Genomic DNA, 12,408 nt, shown 5'->3' on the forward strand with positions numbered 1-12,408 from the left:
AAAAATATTTTTAGTTGAGGTTGGTTTGGAAAAATATATGTTTGGTTAAAATTATGGTTGAAATTGAGGTTGAACGAAAAGTAGTTTAATGTGTTTAATTAAAGAATGTTTTTCAAATTGAGATTATAAACTAATTATATATATATATATATATTGATAGTTTTTAATTAAAATATTATCTATTTAATTACTGTTATTACATCATAAAATAAATAATACTTTATATAAAGTATTTTTTATTGTTGCATTAAATTATGTGCAATTTCATTACGTATGAAATCTATAAAGACTATAGTTTCCATGATTTCTTGAGCGTACAACAACATCATGTAAAAAATCATCAGGAATAAAATTAGAATTATGATCAAATTTTATAAATATTACGTCGTCATATAATCTCCTTGAAATGTATTTATGTTGTGCCATTAAATCATGTTAAACATTAGTTTTTCAAATAGAACACAATATATGAGAAACTTTTTTGTATTTTTTTTATTTTACTAAGTCATACCTGATTCAATGCATTTAGGTGTGAGATGGAGTCAGTCCTACCCATTAACAATAAAGCTATTATCTATTGTTCACGTAGTAGAACAGTGAAGATATGGAAATGCAAAAAAAGAAAGAGAAAGAGAATGGGAAGAGCAGGCAGCCCCAGGAGGAGGTGAGGGAGTTGCTCTCCGTTGTTCTTCACATAGCACAACAGTGGAGACATGCAAGTGCAAAAGAAGAAGAAAAAGGTGGAGAAAAAAGAAAAGAGCTAGCGGCTCAAAACGGTAATGAGGGAGTTGCTCTCCACTATTCTTCAACATGAACAGTGGAGTCTCCACTATTCACGTTGAAGAATAGTGGAGACATGGAAGTGTAGAAGAAAGAAAAGGGGAAGGGGAAGAGCTAGTCAACTTCCATTTTCTCTCTTTCTGCTCTTCTTCTTGTGCATCTTTAGTTATTACGTTGTAACGCAGTTTGCAACAAAAGCAATAAGCTGCTTCACCCTGCGTTGCAAACGCAGTAAACAATGGGGCTTATAAACAATAAATCATGTTTTTATTTTACCAAACATGTTGCTTCACGTTTTACTTAAAACACAAACATTATCTCATAAACAAACAATCTCTTAATAGAACCAAGAGAAATTTCAGAGCTAATTCCTCCCACATGCAATCATGATTTACCAAATTTTAATTTATCATTTGAGACTTTCTTTCTTATTATACTATTAGCATCACTATCCTTTTATATGGGCTATAATTCTTCTATATTGACTCATTAATTACACAAACGAATTTAGAGAAAACTAAAGATTGGATGAAATAGCCTATAAAAGAAATAAGAAACAATGACATAAGAATTGGTTTATAGCGTGATTGATCATGGCTTTAAAGTTTAAAGCTTCACTTTCATTGTGTTTCTTTTCCAATAAAGAAAACAAAAGAGGAGATTTATTGAATTTCCTTTTCTGAACCCAGTAAGACAGACCTGATGAGATAAATGCAAGATAGGATTATTTATAATTCCAAGACTCATGATTCAGGTTGGTGGGTATGTCTCGGTGCTTTCGAAAAAGACGTGCTTGCATGTCTTGCTAGCTATTGCAAGTATAAACTTGCTCTCGTATTTCACAGGAATGTACCTTAAAATATATGTTCAACGTTACACTAATTAACAGGATGCTCTGTATAAATGGAAACTATTTACAAACAGTGGATTCCATCTTCTGTCAGTTTACACTCAGGGTCCTTCAAACCAAAATAGACAGACCAGGCTTATACTTCATTAGTAGTATTCATCTTGCAGAAAAAAGAGCACTACTAACCATATCCATATCTATCAAGATTTTACAGAAACACATCTTCGAGCCCATTATTTAAGACACATAATTGAGTATTCTAATAAGCCTGTCTTCTAACTTAGTTCTTGATTAACTCGTGTTGTAAGAGCTTCATGAGGTTATACCTGATTTTCATCTTTGATCACCTAGAAGTGGTTGAGATGGAGGAGCTGCAAAACAAATGGAGAGCACAGATTATTTAGACTTGATGTACTTGTATAGAAGAAACCATTATACCATGACATAAGTGGATCGAGGCAGGAAATTCAGTTCTGCCACTGAAAGAATTGAAATGATTAGCAGTGACCAAATAAGAATCATGGAAGCAATGTGAAAATAATATATCACTTTTAGTTTAGTTTTAACTTCTACTCATTCCCAAACTAGTTGGAGTCAAACTACAAAAGTAAATACCTGCATACAAAAGTAAACTAGCAGGCATCATCATATATTCTAACCCTCCCACCACCTACCCTTTCTTATTCCTACCACTTCAAATCGTTAGCTCTTCTTCACAGGACCATCAATAGGCTTGTGGATGCTGTGAACCACGTATAAAAATACAGAATATTTTCGTCCAGTTCAGGATTCCATGGAAGTTGTATTGCCATACAAGGTTTACTGGCCTATAACTTGAGATTAATGTGGATTTCAGAATCTCTCTCAGGATAGCTAACCCATAGATAGATATGAAAGGAAAACTGTTTCCTGACCTTTTCAAACTCTTGATTGCTTGAAACTTCATATGAAGGGTGCGGGGCTTAAGACAAGACGTGGAAAAAAAAAAACCAATATTGAGTTCTTTAACTGAAAGGAAATGAGGTTTAATCCTATCTTGTAGGTGATAGAAGGAGAACGAAATTCAAAGAAACCATGCATTAACATATTTAGAACCTCAGTTGACCTTATTCATTCTTGGCCGATTTATCACATCAGAAATTTCCTCAAGAATGAGTTTTCTATTATTATTATTTTTCTTGTTTTTTCATTCTCATGTACCATGGGTTATGCTAGGTAAGTAGTATTTAACTCAAATAAACCTTACGGACTCAGATAAAAAGTTATATAACTGTACTCTGTCTGTGTCAGTGTGTGTTGTGAGGCGGATGATCTCAGTCAGTGTATTGCATTACCTTCAGAACTTTGCTGTCCACTGGATGAACGCATTGATTTACATGTTTTCTCATTAATTTCAACCACAACCTGACGTGATAAGAGAAGCCCCGCAATAAGAGCACCGAGCATCAGCATCACAAAAACTGTATCCCATCCTTTTGTTGAAAGGAACCCAGTGAGAAGAGGACCAAGAGCTGCACCAATTGATCCAGTACCATCAATTATGGCAGTCACTGTTGCCAGGGCTCGAGAATCCCCTCTAAGAGAACTGTGCGTGCCAAGGTCAGCTGATACTGCAGTTGTGATAAGTGCATATGGCCCATTTATGAATAAGCCAGCAATCATCATGAGTACAATGTTCACAGTCCGTGATAGATTCCCATATAAGCGGTATAAAAGCATAGAAGGAATTGCAGCATACATGAAACTGGCTGCTGTGATAGCCCGAGCTCTAAGTTTATCAGATATATGGCCAGCAAGAATTCCACCAACAATGCCCCCCACATCAAACAGGGTTGAGAGATTTCCAGCTGACTTCACAGACATATATTCTCCACCAATTTCTGCAGTTTTAAAAACTTGGACTCTTAAGTGTACAAAACAGGATAATCTTGTAAAGATTTCTGACAGCTTGCAAAAACTTATTTTGAAAATTGTATGTGTTCGCAAGAAAACATCCAATTACTGTGAATGCTCTATTCCAGTGACAATATCCTTATGCAGATTATATGCTTGATTTGATATATAAGGATTTCAGTGATGAGTTTCATCTACGTCTCTCGAGCCTAGTTAATCTCATGTTCTACTTCTCATTATTAGTAACAGGTGGCAAAGCAGCTCTATAGTGAGGCTACATGACCATCCTCAAAACCCCTGCATGGCTGAACTAGGAATTTTTATTAGTCAAGCAATTGTACCACAATCTATTACTATTTCAAACTTGCAACTGGAAGTTTGAAACTGCTTTTTATAATGGTCCCCTAAAGCCAATGCCTAGCCCCCCAAAAAGCTATGTGCATCATGATGTAACAAGATTTAACGGTTTGCGACAAGTCCTCAAAATTAACTGATAAGCATGTCAACAGATATAGTAAAGTGAAACTGGTACGAAAGCAGATGACAAGTTAGAATTTAAAATGTCAACAAGAAATTGCAGAATACAACACATTTTTAATTTAAACTTTAAAGTCAAAATTTTAGTTAAATGAAGATAAAATGATGACCATAACTCTTACATAATGCTCCAATAAGAATTGATCAAGGACTAATCAAAACTTAATTTTCAACATATGATAAGTGTGATGTCACAGTTGCAGAGAACGAATTAAACACGAGTCACAAATTGTTCACGTGATCCATCAAACTGCATTGTTTCAAACAGGCCACAACCTACTGTCAAAAACATGTTCCAGGCTTCCGGAATTGTTCTGACAGCCTCCAATAGTAAAATAAACCCCACCCCGTCCCCCCACTTTTTTTTTTGCTTTATTTGATAAATCATTTCAAGTGAAAGCTGCAGATTGAGGAAATCTCATTTGAGCAAAAAACAAAAAATCAAACACTCAACAGATTGAGTGATGAAATAGGTGCTCCCTGCTGAGTAAAATCATTAAGTTCACCAACGAGATCTTAGCCCCTAAGAGCCCTTCATGCTACCTTGATGCTTGATTGATTGCAGTGAATTAGTGAATCCCTGCAACTTGCAATCCTTTCTGTATTGCTAGTCAAAATCCAAGAACAATATAGCACAAACCAGCAAACAAAATCTTATTCAAGAAACAAGGTTAGCAACCAATGAAATACAAAATTCTAATAGCGGAAATTGGATGCCAGATAATACCTGTCTGGCTCAAATAAAACGGCAACCAATACAAAAATGTGTAAGCCACGAGCTTGGAGAAGAACAGGCAAAATGCAAATGGTATCACTCCTGGTATCAAGCAAGCTTCAAGAAGCCCAACACTTCTCCTAGCCCCAGATCTGTCTCGGATGGGAGTACTCTTCCCCTCTTCCACAGTACCTTCATTCTGTGTCTGAGCTTCTACATCGCAAGGCACTGCCTCTGCCCTTGCTGCTGGGCCATTTGGGCAAGGAAATCCAATATCCTCAGGATAAGCAGCTAAAAACAAGAAAACCAATATCCCTGCTATTGCAATAAATGTGCCCGGAGCAATAAAATACCATCCCCAACCGTACTCCAAAACACTTGCAGCAATAAGAGAGCCAGTAATATTCCCAACTGAAGTATGTGCATTCCAAATACCCATTATTAACCCTCTCTTCCTTTTCCCAAACCAATTACCAATCACAGCCACAACAGAAGGCCAACCTGTGGCTTGAAACAACCCAGCAACCATTTGCATAACCAAATAAAACCCGAAAACATGAATGTTCCAAAAGTATCCCATACCAAATAACCCCACAAAAATTCCACTACCAATCATCCCAGAAGTCAAAAACAACCTCAAATCCAATGTATCACCTAAATGGCCAGCACCAAACATTCCCAAAGAATAACAAGCAAGAAATGCAACATCAATCAAACCCAATTTCTCTGTCCCATCTTTCCCATTAAATGGTTCCCAACCTTTATATCCAAACTTACCCTTGTTTTCACTCGAGAATTCATCTTTAACAAAGACATTTCCAATTGGCCAAGGGTACACATTTGTGGTCTTGTTGGGTTCAGGATCCAATGCACTCTTGACTATGCTACTGGGTTTTCTTGATGCATGGTAACTAGTATATGCAATGAAAGTAACCAACAAAACCATGTATCTATGTGTCTTAAGACTATAGTCTTTGCCTCTTATTTTCCTTATAAGCCAAATCCCAGGTGGGATTTTCCTCATTGCATCTAAATTATTAGCCATCTCTAAATTCACAAACAGGATTATCCAATCACTAAACCAAGACAGAACATACTAGATACTACCACATTCTTCGGGAAAGAAAACAGATATTGCCATGAATAAAAGCAATAGCAAGTATAATACGAGAAACAGAATCAAATTCTCAAGAAAATCACCTACTAGCAAGAAACAAATAAGATTTTGTTTTGATAGCAACAAATGGTCGAGAGGGAAGAGCCAAAACAAATTCAAGAAATTTCAGCTTCCAGCGCGTATCAATCTGTAGTTGTTGAATTCATTAAGTTCGAGATTCAAGAGAGCGTGTAGGGATGAGGGTTTCCTCAAGTTCTGGTGTTGGAGCGAGAGAGGGGTTATGTTATGTGAGAGATGAGAGGAAGGGAGAGAATGGCGGGAGAGGAAAGAGAGAGCAAGGAGGGCGGGTCAGGGCAGAAGGAAACGGAGGGCACGTGGCGAGAGGTGGGAATTCGAAACTGGAATCATACGCTTTTTGGTGCCACGCAGATGCAGTCAACCGCGATGAAATAACTCCTAGAAAGCAGTTAATATGCTTACGCAGGACCTTTCTTATTTCCGCGTGGCATGTGCCTCTCCCCTAAAATAGGATTTGTCACTTTAGAGCACACACCCCTTTGGCATTGATGTTTCTTCTCTCAAAAAACATATAATTAGATACGATAAAAATACGTACATGAATATCATTATAAAAAAAATTAGTATCAATTTTATTTTTATATAAGATTTAAGGTTATTTATTTCAATATATTGAATACTTTCTGCTGCTGGAGCCAAGGCCACCAGCATTTCAATTTAAGAGGAAACCACTAGATGCTTCAATAACATTTCTCCTTCACCTAGCATGAAAAGAAAACTGATAAAATCTTGAAAAACATGGCTGAAAGATATAATTAAATTGATTAGATTTTAAATATAATTTTTTAAATTATTAATTTAATTTTTTAAAATTTTAAAATTATTAAAAATTTATATATTTATTAATTTTAAAATTTATAAAATTAATTAAGATACATAAAAACAACCACTAAAAAAAACTCATAAATTGATTGCTCCGGAACCTAGTAATACATATCAATTTATTGGCCCAAAGGAGCTTTAGGTTCGGCCCATATATGAAATCTGGACATTATAGTAATATAAAGCCCAATAAACCAAATAACTAATACACGTCACGCGTGTGCAAGGGATAGAACAATCTGATACATCCTCCCTCCCTCTTCATCTTCTTATTCAACGGATAAGGCGTTCCTCCTCCCACCTAAACCAAGAAGGCAAGAACATGCCCTCTCTTTAATTTTCCTCTCCCTTCCATATTATTATAGTTTTTTCCTCTCCAAACATGGGCACTAAAATTCTCCCTCAGGTACTCCCTCTCCTCTACCTATGCACAAAAACATTTCGATATCTATACAATTTTCTTTTACTGTTTTTTTTTTTTTTTGTGTCTGTTTGCAGGCACTTGCTGTTATACCCAGGAGTCCTACTCAATTGCCTGTCCCAAAGAAATTAGGTTTTTCTTCAACAATCAATCGCAGCTCTTATCTTTCCAACTCAGCTTCTTCTAGTAGATTTTCAGTCTCTAGGGTTTCTTCAACCCCATTCAGTTCGAATCTTGAAGTATTTTTTAAGGAATTTTCGAGGCAGAGTTTTGTAACGAGAGCCGAGTCGGAGTCTGGAGGTGGAGAAGTTGTGGAAGAAACTGAGAATGTTGAGGAGGAAGTAGTTGTAGAAGGGAGTGAGGAAGAGGAAGTTCAAGCGGAAGCTGAAGTTGAAGGAGCTGTGAAAGAACCCAGAAAGCCTCGAGTTAAGCTTGGAGATATAATTGGGGTACTTACTTTTATCTGTTCTGGGTTTGCTTCTATAGTAATTATGTTAAGAACAATCACCTTTTAAGTTTTTAATTTCTTGTTCATTGATTTATTTGAGTAGATTTTGAATAAGAGAGCCGTGGAGGCTTCAGAGATGGAAAGGCCGATTCCCGATATAAGGACAGGGGATATAGTGGAAATCAAATTGGTAATTGTTTTCTATTGTTGTTCTTATTCGCATTAGCTTGTTGGTGTTTGGTTTGTGGTGAAATAGAATTCTTTTGAGATGTGATTTTATGTGGTTGATTTACAGGAAGTTCCTGAAAATAGGCGTAGACTGTCCATTTACAAAGGCATTGTCATATCTAAGCAGAATGCTGGTATCCACACAACTATTAGAATTCGGAGGATTATTGCTGGTATAGGAGTTGAGATCGTATTCCCACTGTGAGTACTCCTTTTGCCTTGTCTTACAGTTTTATGTTGGCTATTCATTTGGTTTGCGTAGATGATCTTATTAGTTGAATAACTTCTGTGTAACTCCTAGATGAAACCTGTGATTACACTACTACTGTCTTTCATTTGGATGAGAGCACTGATTTTTACAATGTCTGCTGACTATTATTCAGTATTCTGTGTATAATACCATTTATTTTTGTTTGAAATGCTATATGAATCTAAGAATATTTGACTCTGTAAAAGTTGGAAGTAAATTTTTTTATCTTTTTTTCATAGTTAAGGTTTTAATGAGCTTGTTATGTGATCTGCAATAAAATAAACATTACTGAAGGATTTAGTACATATTCACTCGGGATTTCTATTCATAAAATCACAATCATTGAGCTTTTAAAACAGTAGTGGCACTAAGCTAGAAGCTCCCCTGCTTTTGTTTTGTGGCACATTCCACATCCAGCCTGTTGATGCCAAGAGATAAGCCAATGCCAAGCATGTAGATCCATGATCATGATCAAGATGCTTCTAACAAATTTCCTTGTTCTCATAACACCAAAATCTTGAAGTTTTCTTTTGAGTGTGTTTATCTAATTTTACTTCATAATTTTCCTGGTTCAATAATTAGCGGCTGTGACATGATTAATGGGTTCTTTTACTACCACAGCTACTCGCCAAACATCAAGGAGATAAAAGTAATTAAGCACAGGAAGGTTAGGAGGGCAAGATTGTATTATCTGAGGGACAAGCTTCCCAGACTCTCCACTTTTAAATGAGAAAACATGGATACTGTCATTCTCTGGTCCTTTTCTTCTCCAAATGTGTACCATGACTGCAGAGAATTGTAAGAACAGAATTTCTCTCACTTTGTGAAAATTTGTGCATGCCACATTTGATATGCTAGAATGAGACTACAATGTTTCAGTTTTTGTACCAATTATTTCAGGCTATAGCATTTTCTGATGCCCTGGCTGCAATTTTGTCCTGCCAGGGCATGGGATTACAGAATGTGCTTCGATCTATATTTTTGCATCCTTAATTGGTATGATGAATTTTATCTTCAAATATACGCGCGTCAACATTAGCTGCTGCTGTTTTTTATTTTATTTTTAAAGCGTTGGAAGAGAGTGATAATATAAGATGCTATATGCTATTAGGATTGTGGGTAAACTCTTTATGTGGGATCAACCTCCAGTGTTCCTCGTTATTGTCCACTGTTCTTTAGAGAGATTGCTGTAATCCAGCCGTTTGGATTGGTCATTTGAGGCTGACTAGGTGCTACTTTCAATTTTTATCCTTTATTTTATTTGTTTGATTATAGAAGGCCACCTTGGAGGTTGAAAGAATTCTGATCCTTCTAATTGATGGATATCTATTTTATCATCCATAAGGCCGATTGGTCTTTGGTTTTTACTACCTTATGGACGAAATATTATTGGCGATAAGAACATGTTTTTTATGGTACTGAAATATATATGATCAGTTAAATGCATTAGACATGACACCTCCGAATAGACATAACAAAAATTTATTCCACAACGGTATGTTACTTATCTGATGCATAAACAAGTATTTGTTCGGTTATTCATGTTTTCCTTTCCCAAATGAGGATCGACTAAAGAATTAAATGGTTAACTAGAGGCATCAAGCAAAAGAAGTGATGACAGAAGCTTGAGTGAGAGGTTCAGACAAAGCATTGTGGAGCTGCTGCACCTGGTGAAACTGTCCTGCTAATGGTGGTGCTTATCCTAACACCCATCTGATCATGCCTGTCCTAGCTGTATGGTTTTGAAGAATAGGTTTACTTGATCTCAAAACTTTCGTAACAAAAGGAAGGTTAGGTGTTTAATCCCCACTTGAAGAGAAAAAAAAAAGGGTACTGGTTCAAGCACTTTGTCTCAAAACTTCGTTTTTTTAAATCCTTTTTTTATAACCTTAAGTTTTTTCTTTTCATTTCAGTCCTTTTACATTTATTGTTTTTGAGAATTGATTTTATAGTTTCCTTTTGTTAGCTTATTATCAGGTTTTCATTTTTCTAGAGTAGGAAAACATCTTGACTCAACGTTGAGTTGATGTTGAAATTGCAAAAATTATTTCAGATTTTTTGTTTAACAAATAATTGGAAATAAAAGGACTAGAATTGAGCATGAGTCAAGAAAAAAAATCCTTTTTTGGTAATGAAAAGGAAACCAGATGCAAGATGCAAAAGTCGAGAAAAAGAAACGAGATAAAGAAAAGAGAAAAAAAAAAAAAAGAGGAAAAGAGAGGAGGAATTAGTTGTCGGAGGAGATGGATACACCGGAGGTGTGCCGCATACACACACCACCTTCCAAGAAAGCTTGTACCCCAATGATTCCAATAACTAGTTAGGTGATTTTCTTAGGTTGGAGGAGCTTTTACGCGCCACCACATTGTCTCAATAACTAGTTATTTAGAACCTTTACCTATTTTCAACAGAATAAGTGAAAATTAATAATTAAAATATAACGTACCCAGGAAAAAAAAAAGAAGAAGAAGGAACTCTTGATGTATATCGAAATAACTACCATTGTCTCGTTAACATCATCGTTGTTGTCACCATTAACACTTGTAATCAATGAAATTATTCAAGCCTCGTAATCATTATTACAACTGCTATTTAACTGTTGTCACTGATACTTTTATCATTGCTAACACCAGTGTTCTACCAATATAATTATTATTAGAACAACATTCACTAAAATTGCATTTTTCATCATCATCATTAATAACATATCTCACCTTAAAGCATTTATTTTTGCATTTTTACTAATGAAAGGCGTGAATGAAATATTATAAGGTTGTAAATAAACATCTAATCCGATTCATATGTCTTGGGGAAATTTTCAACAATGTAAACGAATTGGAGATTGGTTGAACTAGTTCTTGATACATTTTCATTGTTTTTTCATGTAATATTTATCTTAGTCTAAGGCTTACAATATGATATTTAATTTGGTTTAAAAAAAAGATAATTAACAACATATATATATATATATATATATATATATTGTGAGAAATAAGATTTTGGTTGAAAAATAAATATACTAAATTCTTTAAAAATTAAAATTAAATACAGTATTTTTTCATTTAAATATTAAAACTAGCCTTAGTTTTCGCGCTTCACCAAACTATTTTTTTTTTTATTGTTAGTCGGGTTGATCCTTTCAACCAATGACTTGAACCTTGTATTAAGTCGACTCCCGAGTCAGATTTTAAAATTATAATAATAATTATTTTTACTCATACACTGACTCGAATCAACTCATGCTGACTCTCTCAACTTAAGACCTAGATCTTGCTCCTATCGACCTCTAAGTTAGGTTTTAGAATCATGATAATAAGAATTTTTGTCGTTATATTAACTAAAATCAACCTAAATTAATCATCATAATTTATGACTCGGGCTTTCTCTCAAGCTAACCTTGAATCATGTTTTAAAAATAATAATCACCTTTTTATTTTATAATGACATGGATCAACCCCTAAGTCAAGTTTTAAAACTATAATAATAACTACTTTTATCTTTACATTAACTTAAGTTAACGCTCAACCCCACTTGTGACCCGAGACGTGCCTCGAGTTGACTCGCAAATCATGCTTAAAACTATAAGAATAATTATTTTTATTCTTATGTTAACTCAGGTCAACGACTTGTGACTCGGGCTTTGCCCTAAATCAACCATCGAGTTAGGTTTTAAAAATATGATAATAACCATTTTTATCCTTACATGTTTTAGTTGAATAATTTTAAAATTAAGAGTTTTTTATAATAATAGTTTAAAAATAAAAATAATAAATATTTTCTCTAAATACATGTTTTTTTTATTGCTTCAAAAATATACAATTTCACTCTAAAATTATTTCAGAAGCAATTTATTTTTTTATATATTTATTTTGATCTCTTCAAACAAAAATATTTTTATCTCTGTTATGTTTATTCTTCCTATTTCAGGATTGTAACCAAATGCGTTGGAGGTTCAAAGGTTCAAAGTCTTTCCAATGGTTGCTATAATTATAAATAGGGAAATAAATATGCCACGAGATTTGAAATCTCAATTTTATGAATGGGCGATGAAAAAATCACCTACCATAATACGAACTCACTATTGACAACTAAATAGCTTTTGATATTGTGATTTTGTTCCCATTTAAGATAATTTTGAGCATAAAAAAATAATTATTTTTTTGGTTTTTTTAAATAATCAAACCTATTTTTTTTATTTTTTAAATTAAAATTTGAGATCAAACCAAAAACTAGGAATAATTTTTTGATATTTTTGCTCATCTTTTATAA

The 12,408-nt window shown here is 34.4% G+C and overlaps 2 protein-coding genes across 3 annotated transcripts; one reads left to right on the top strand and one right to left on the bottom strand.

Moving 5' to 3' along the window:
- Positions 1 to 1,556: 1,556 nt before the first annotated feature.
- On the bottom strand, positions 1,557 to 6,442 carry LOC105118508 (putative glycerol-3-phosphate transporter 4). Its single transcript, XM_011016475.1, has 3 exons — positions 4,788 to 6,442; positions 2,965 to 3,510; positions 1,557 to 2,001 (listed from the first exon to the last, which is right to left on the bottom strand). The coding sequence occupies exons 1-3, from the start codon at positions 5,818 to 5,820 to the stop codon at positions 1,964 to 1,966; spliced, it is 1,617 nt and encodes a 538-aa protein (XP_011014777.1). The 5' UTR covers positions 5,821 to 6,442; the 3' UTR covers positions 1,557 to 1,963.
- Positions 6,443 to 7,011: 569 nt separating this feature from the next.
- LOC105118509 (50S ribosomal protein L19, chloroplastic-like) lies at positions 7,012 to 9,439 on the top strand. 2 transcript variants are annotated; one of them, XR_840960.1, is made up of 6 exons: positions 7,012 to 7,198; positions 7,291 to 7,662; positions 7,765 to 7,851; positions 7,957 to 8,090; positions 8,761 to 8,937; positions 9,085 to 9,439. XR_840960.1 is itself a non-coding variant. In XM_011016476.1 (5 exons), the coding sequence occupies exons 1-5, from the start codon at positions 7,175 to 7,177 to the stop codon at positions 8,867 to 8,869; spliced, it is 726 nt and encodes a 241-aa protein (XP_011014778.1). In that variant the 5' UTR covers positions 7,012 to 7,174; the 3' UTR covers positions 8,870 to 9,177. The 2 variants fall into 2 exon arrangements, 1 of the variants encoding a protein (XP_011014778.1); XM_011016476.1 differs by having other exon boundaries at positions 8,761 to 9,177.
- The last annotated feature ends 2,969 nt before the right edge of the window (positions 9,440 to 12,408 follow it).

The sequence above is a fragment of the Populus euphratica genome, unplaced genomic scaffold (genome assembly GCF_000495115.2).
Source record: "Populus euphratica unplaced genomic scaffold, PopEup_1.0 scaffold2001.1, whole genome shotgun sequence".
Lineage (NCBI taxonomy): Eukaryota > Viridiplantae > Streptophyta > Magnoliopsida > Malpighiales > Salicaceae > Populus > Populus euphratica.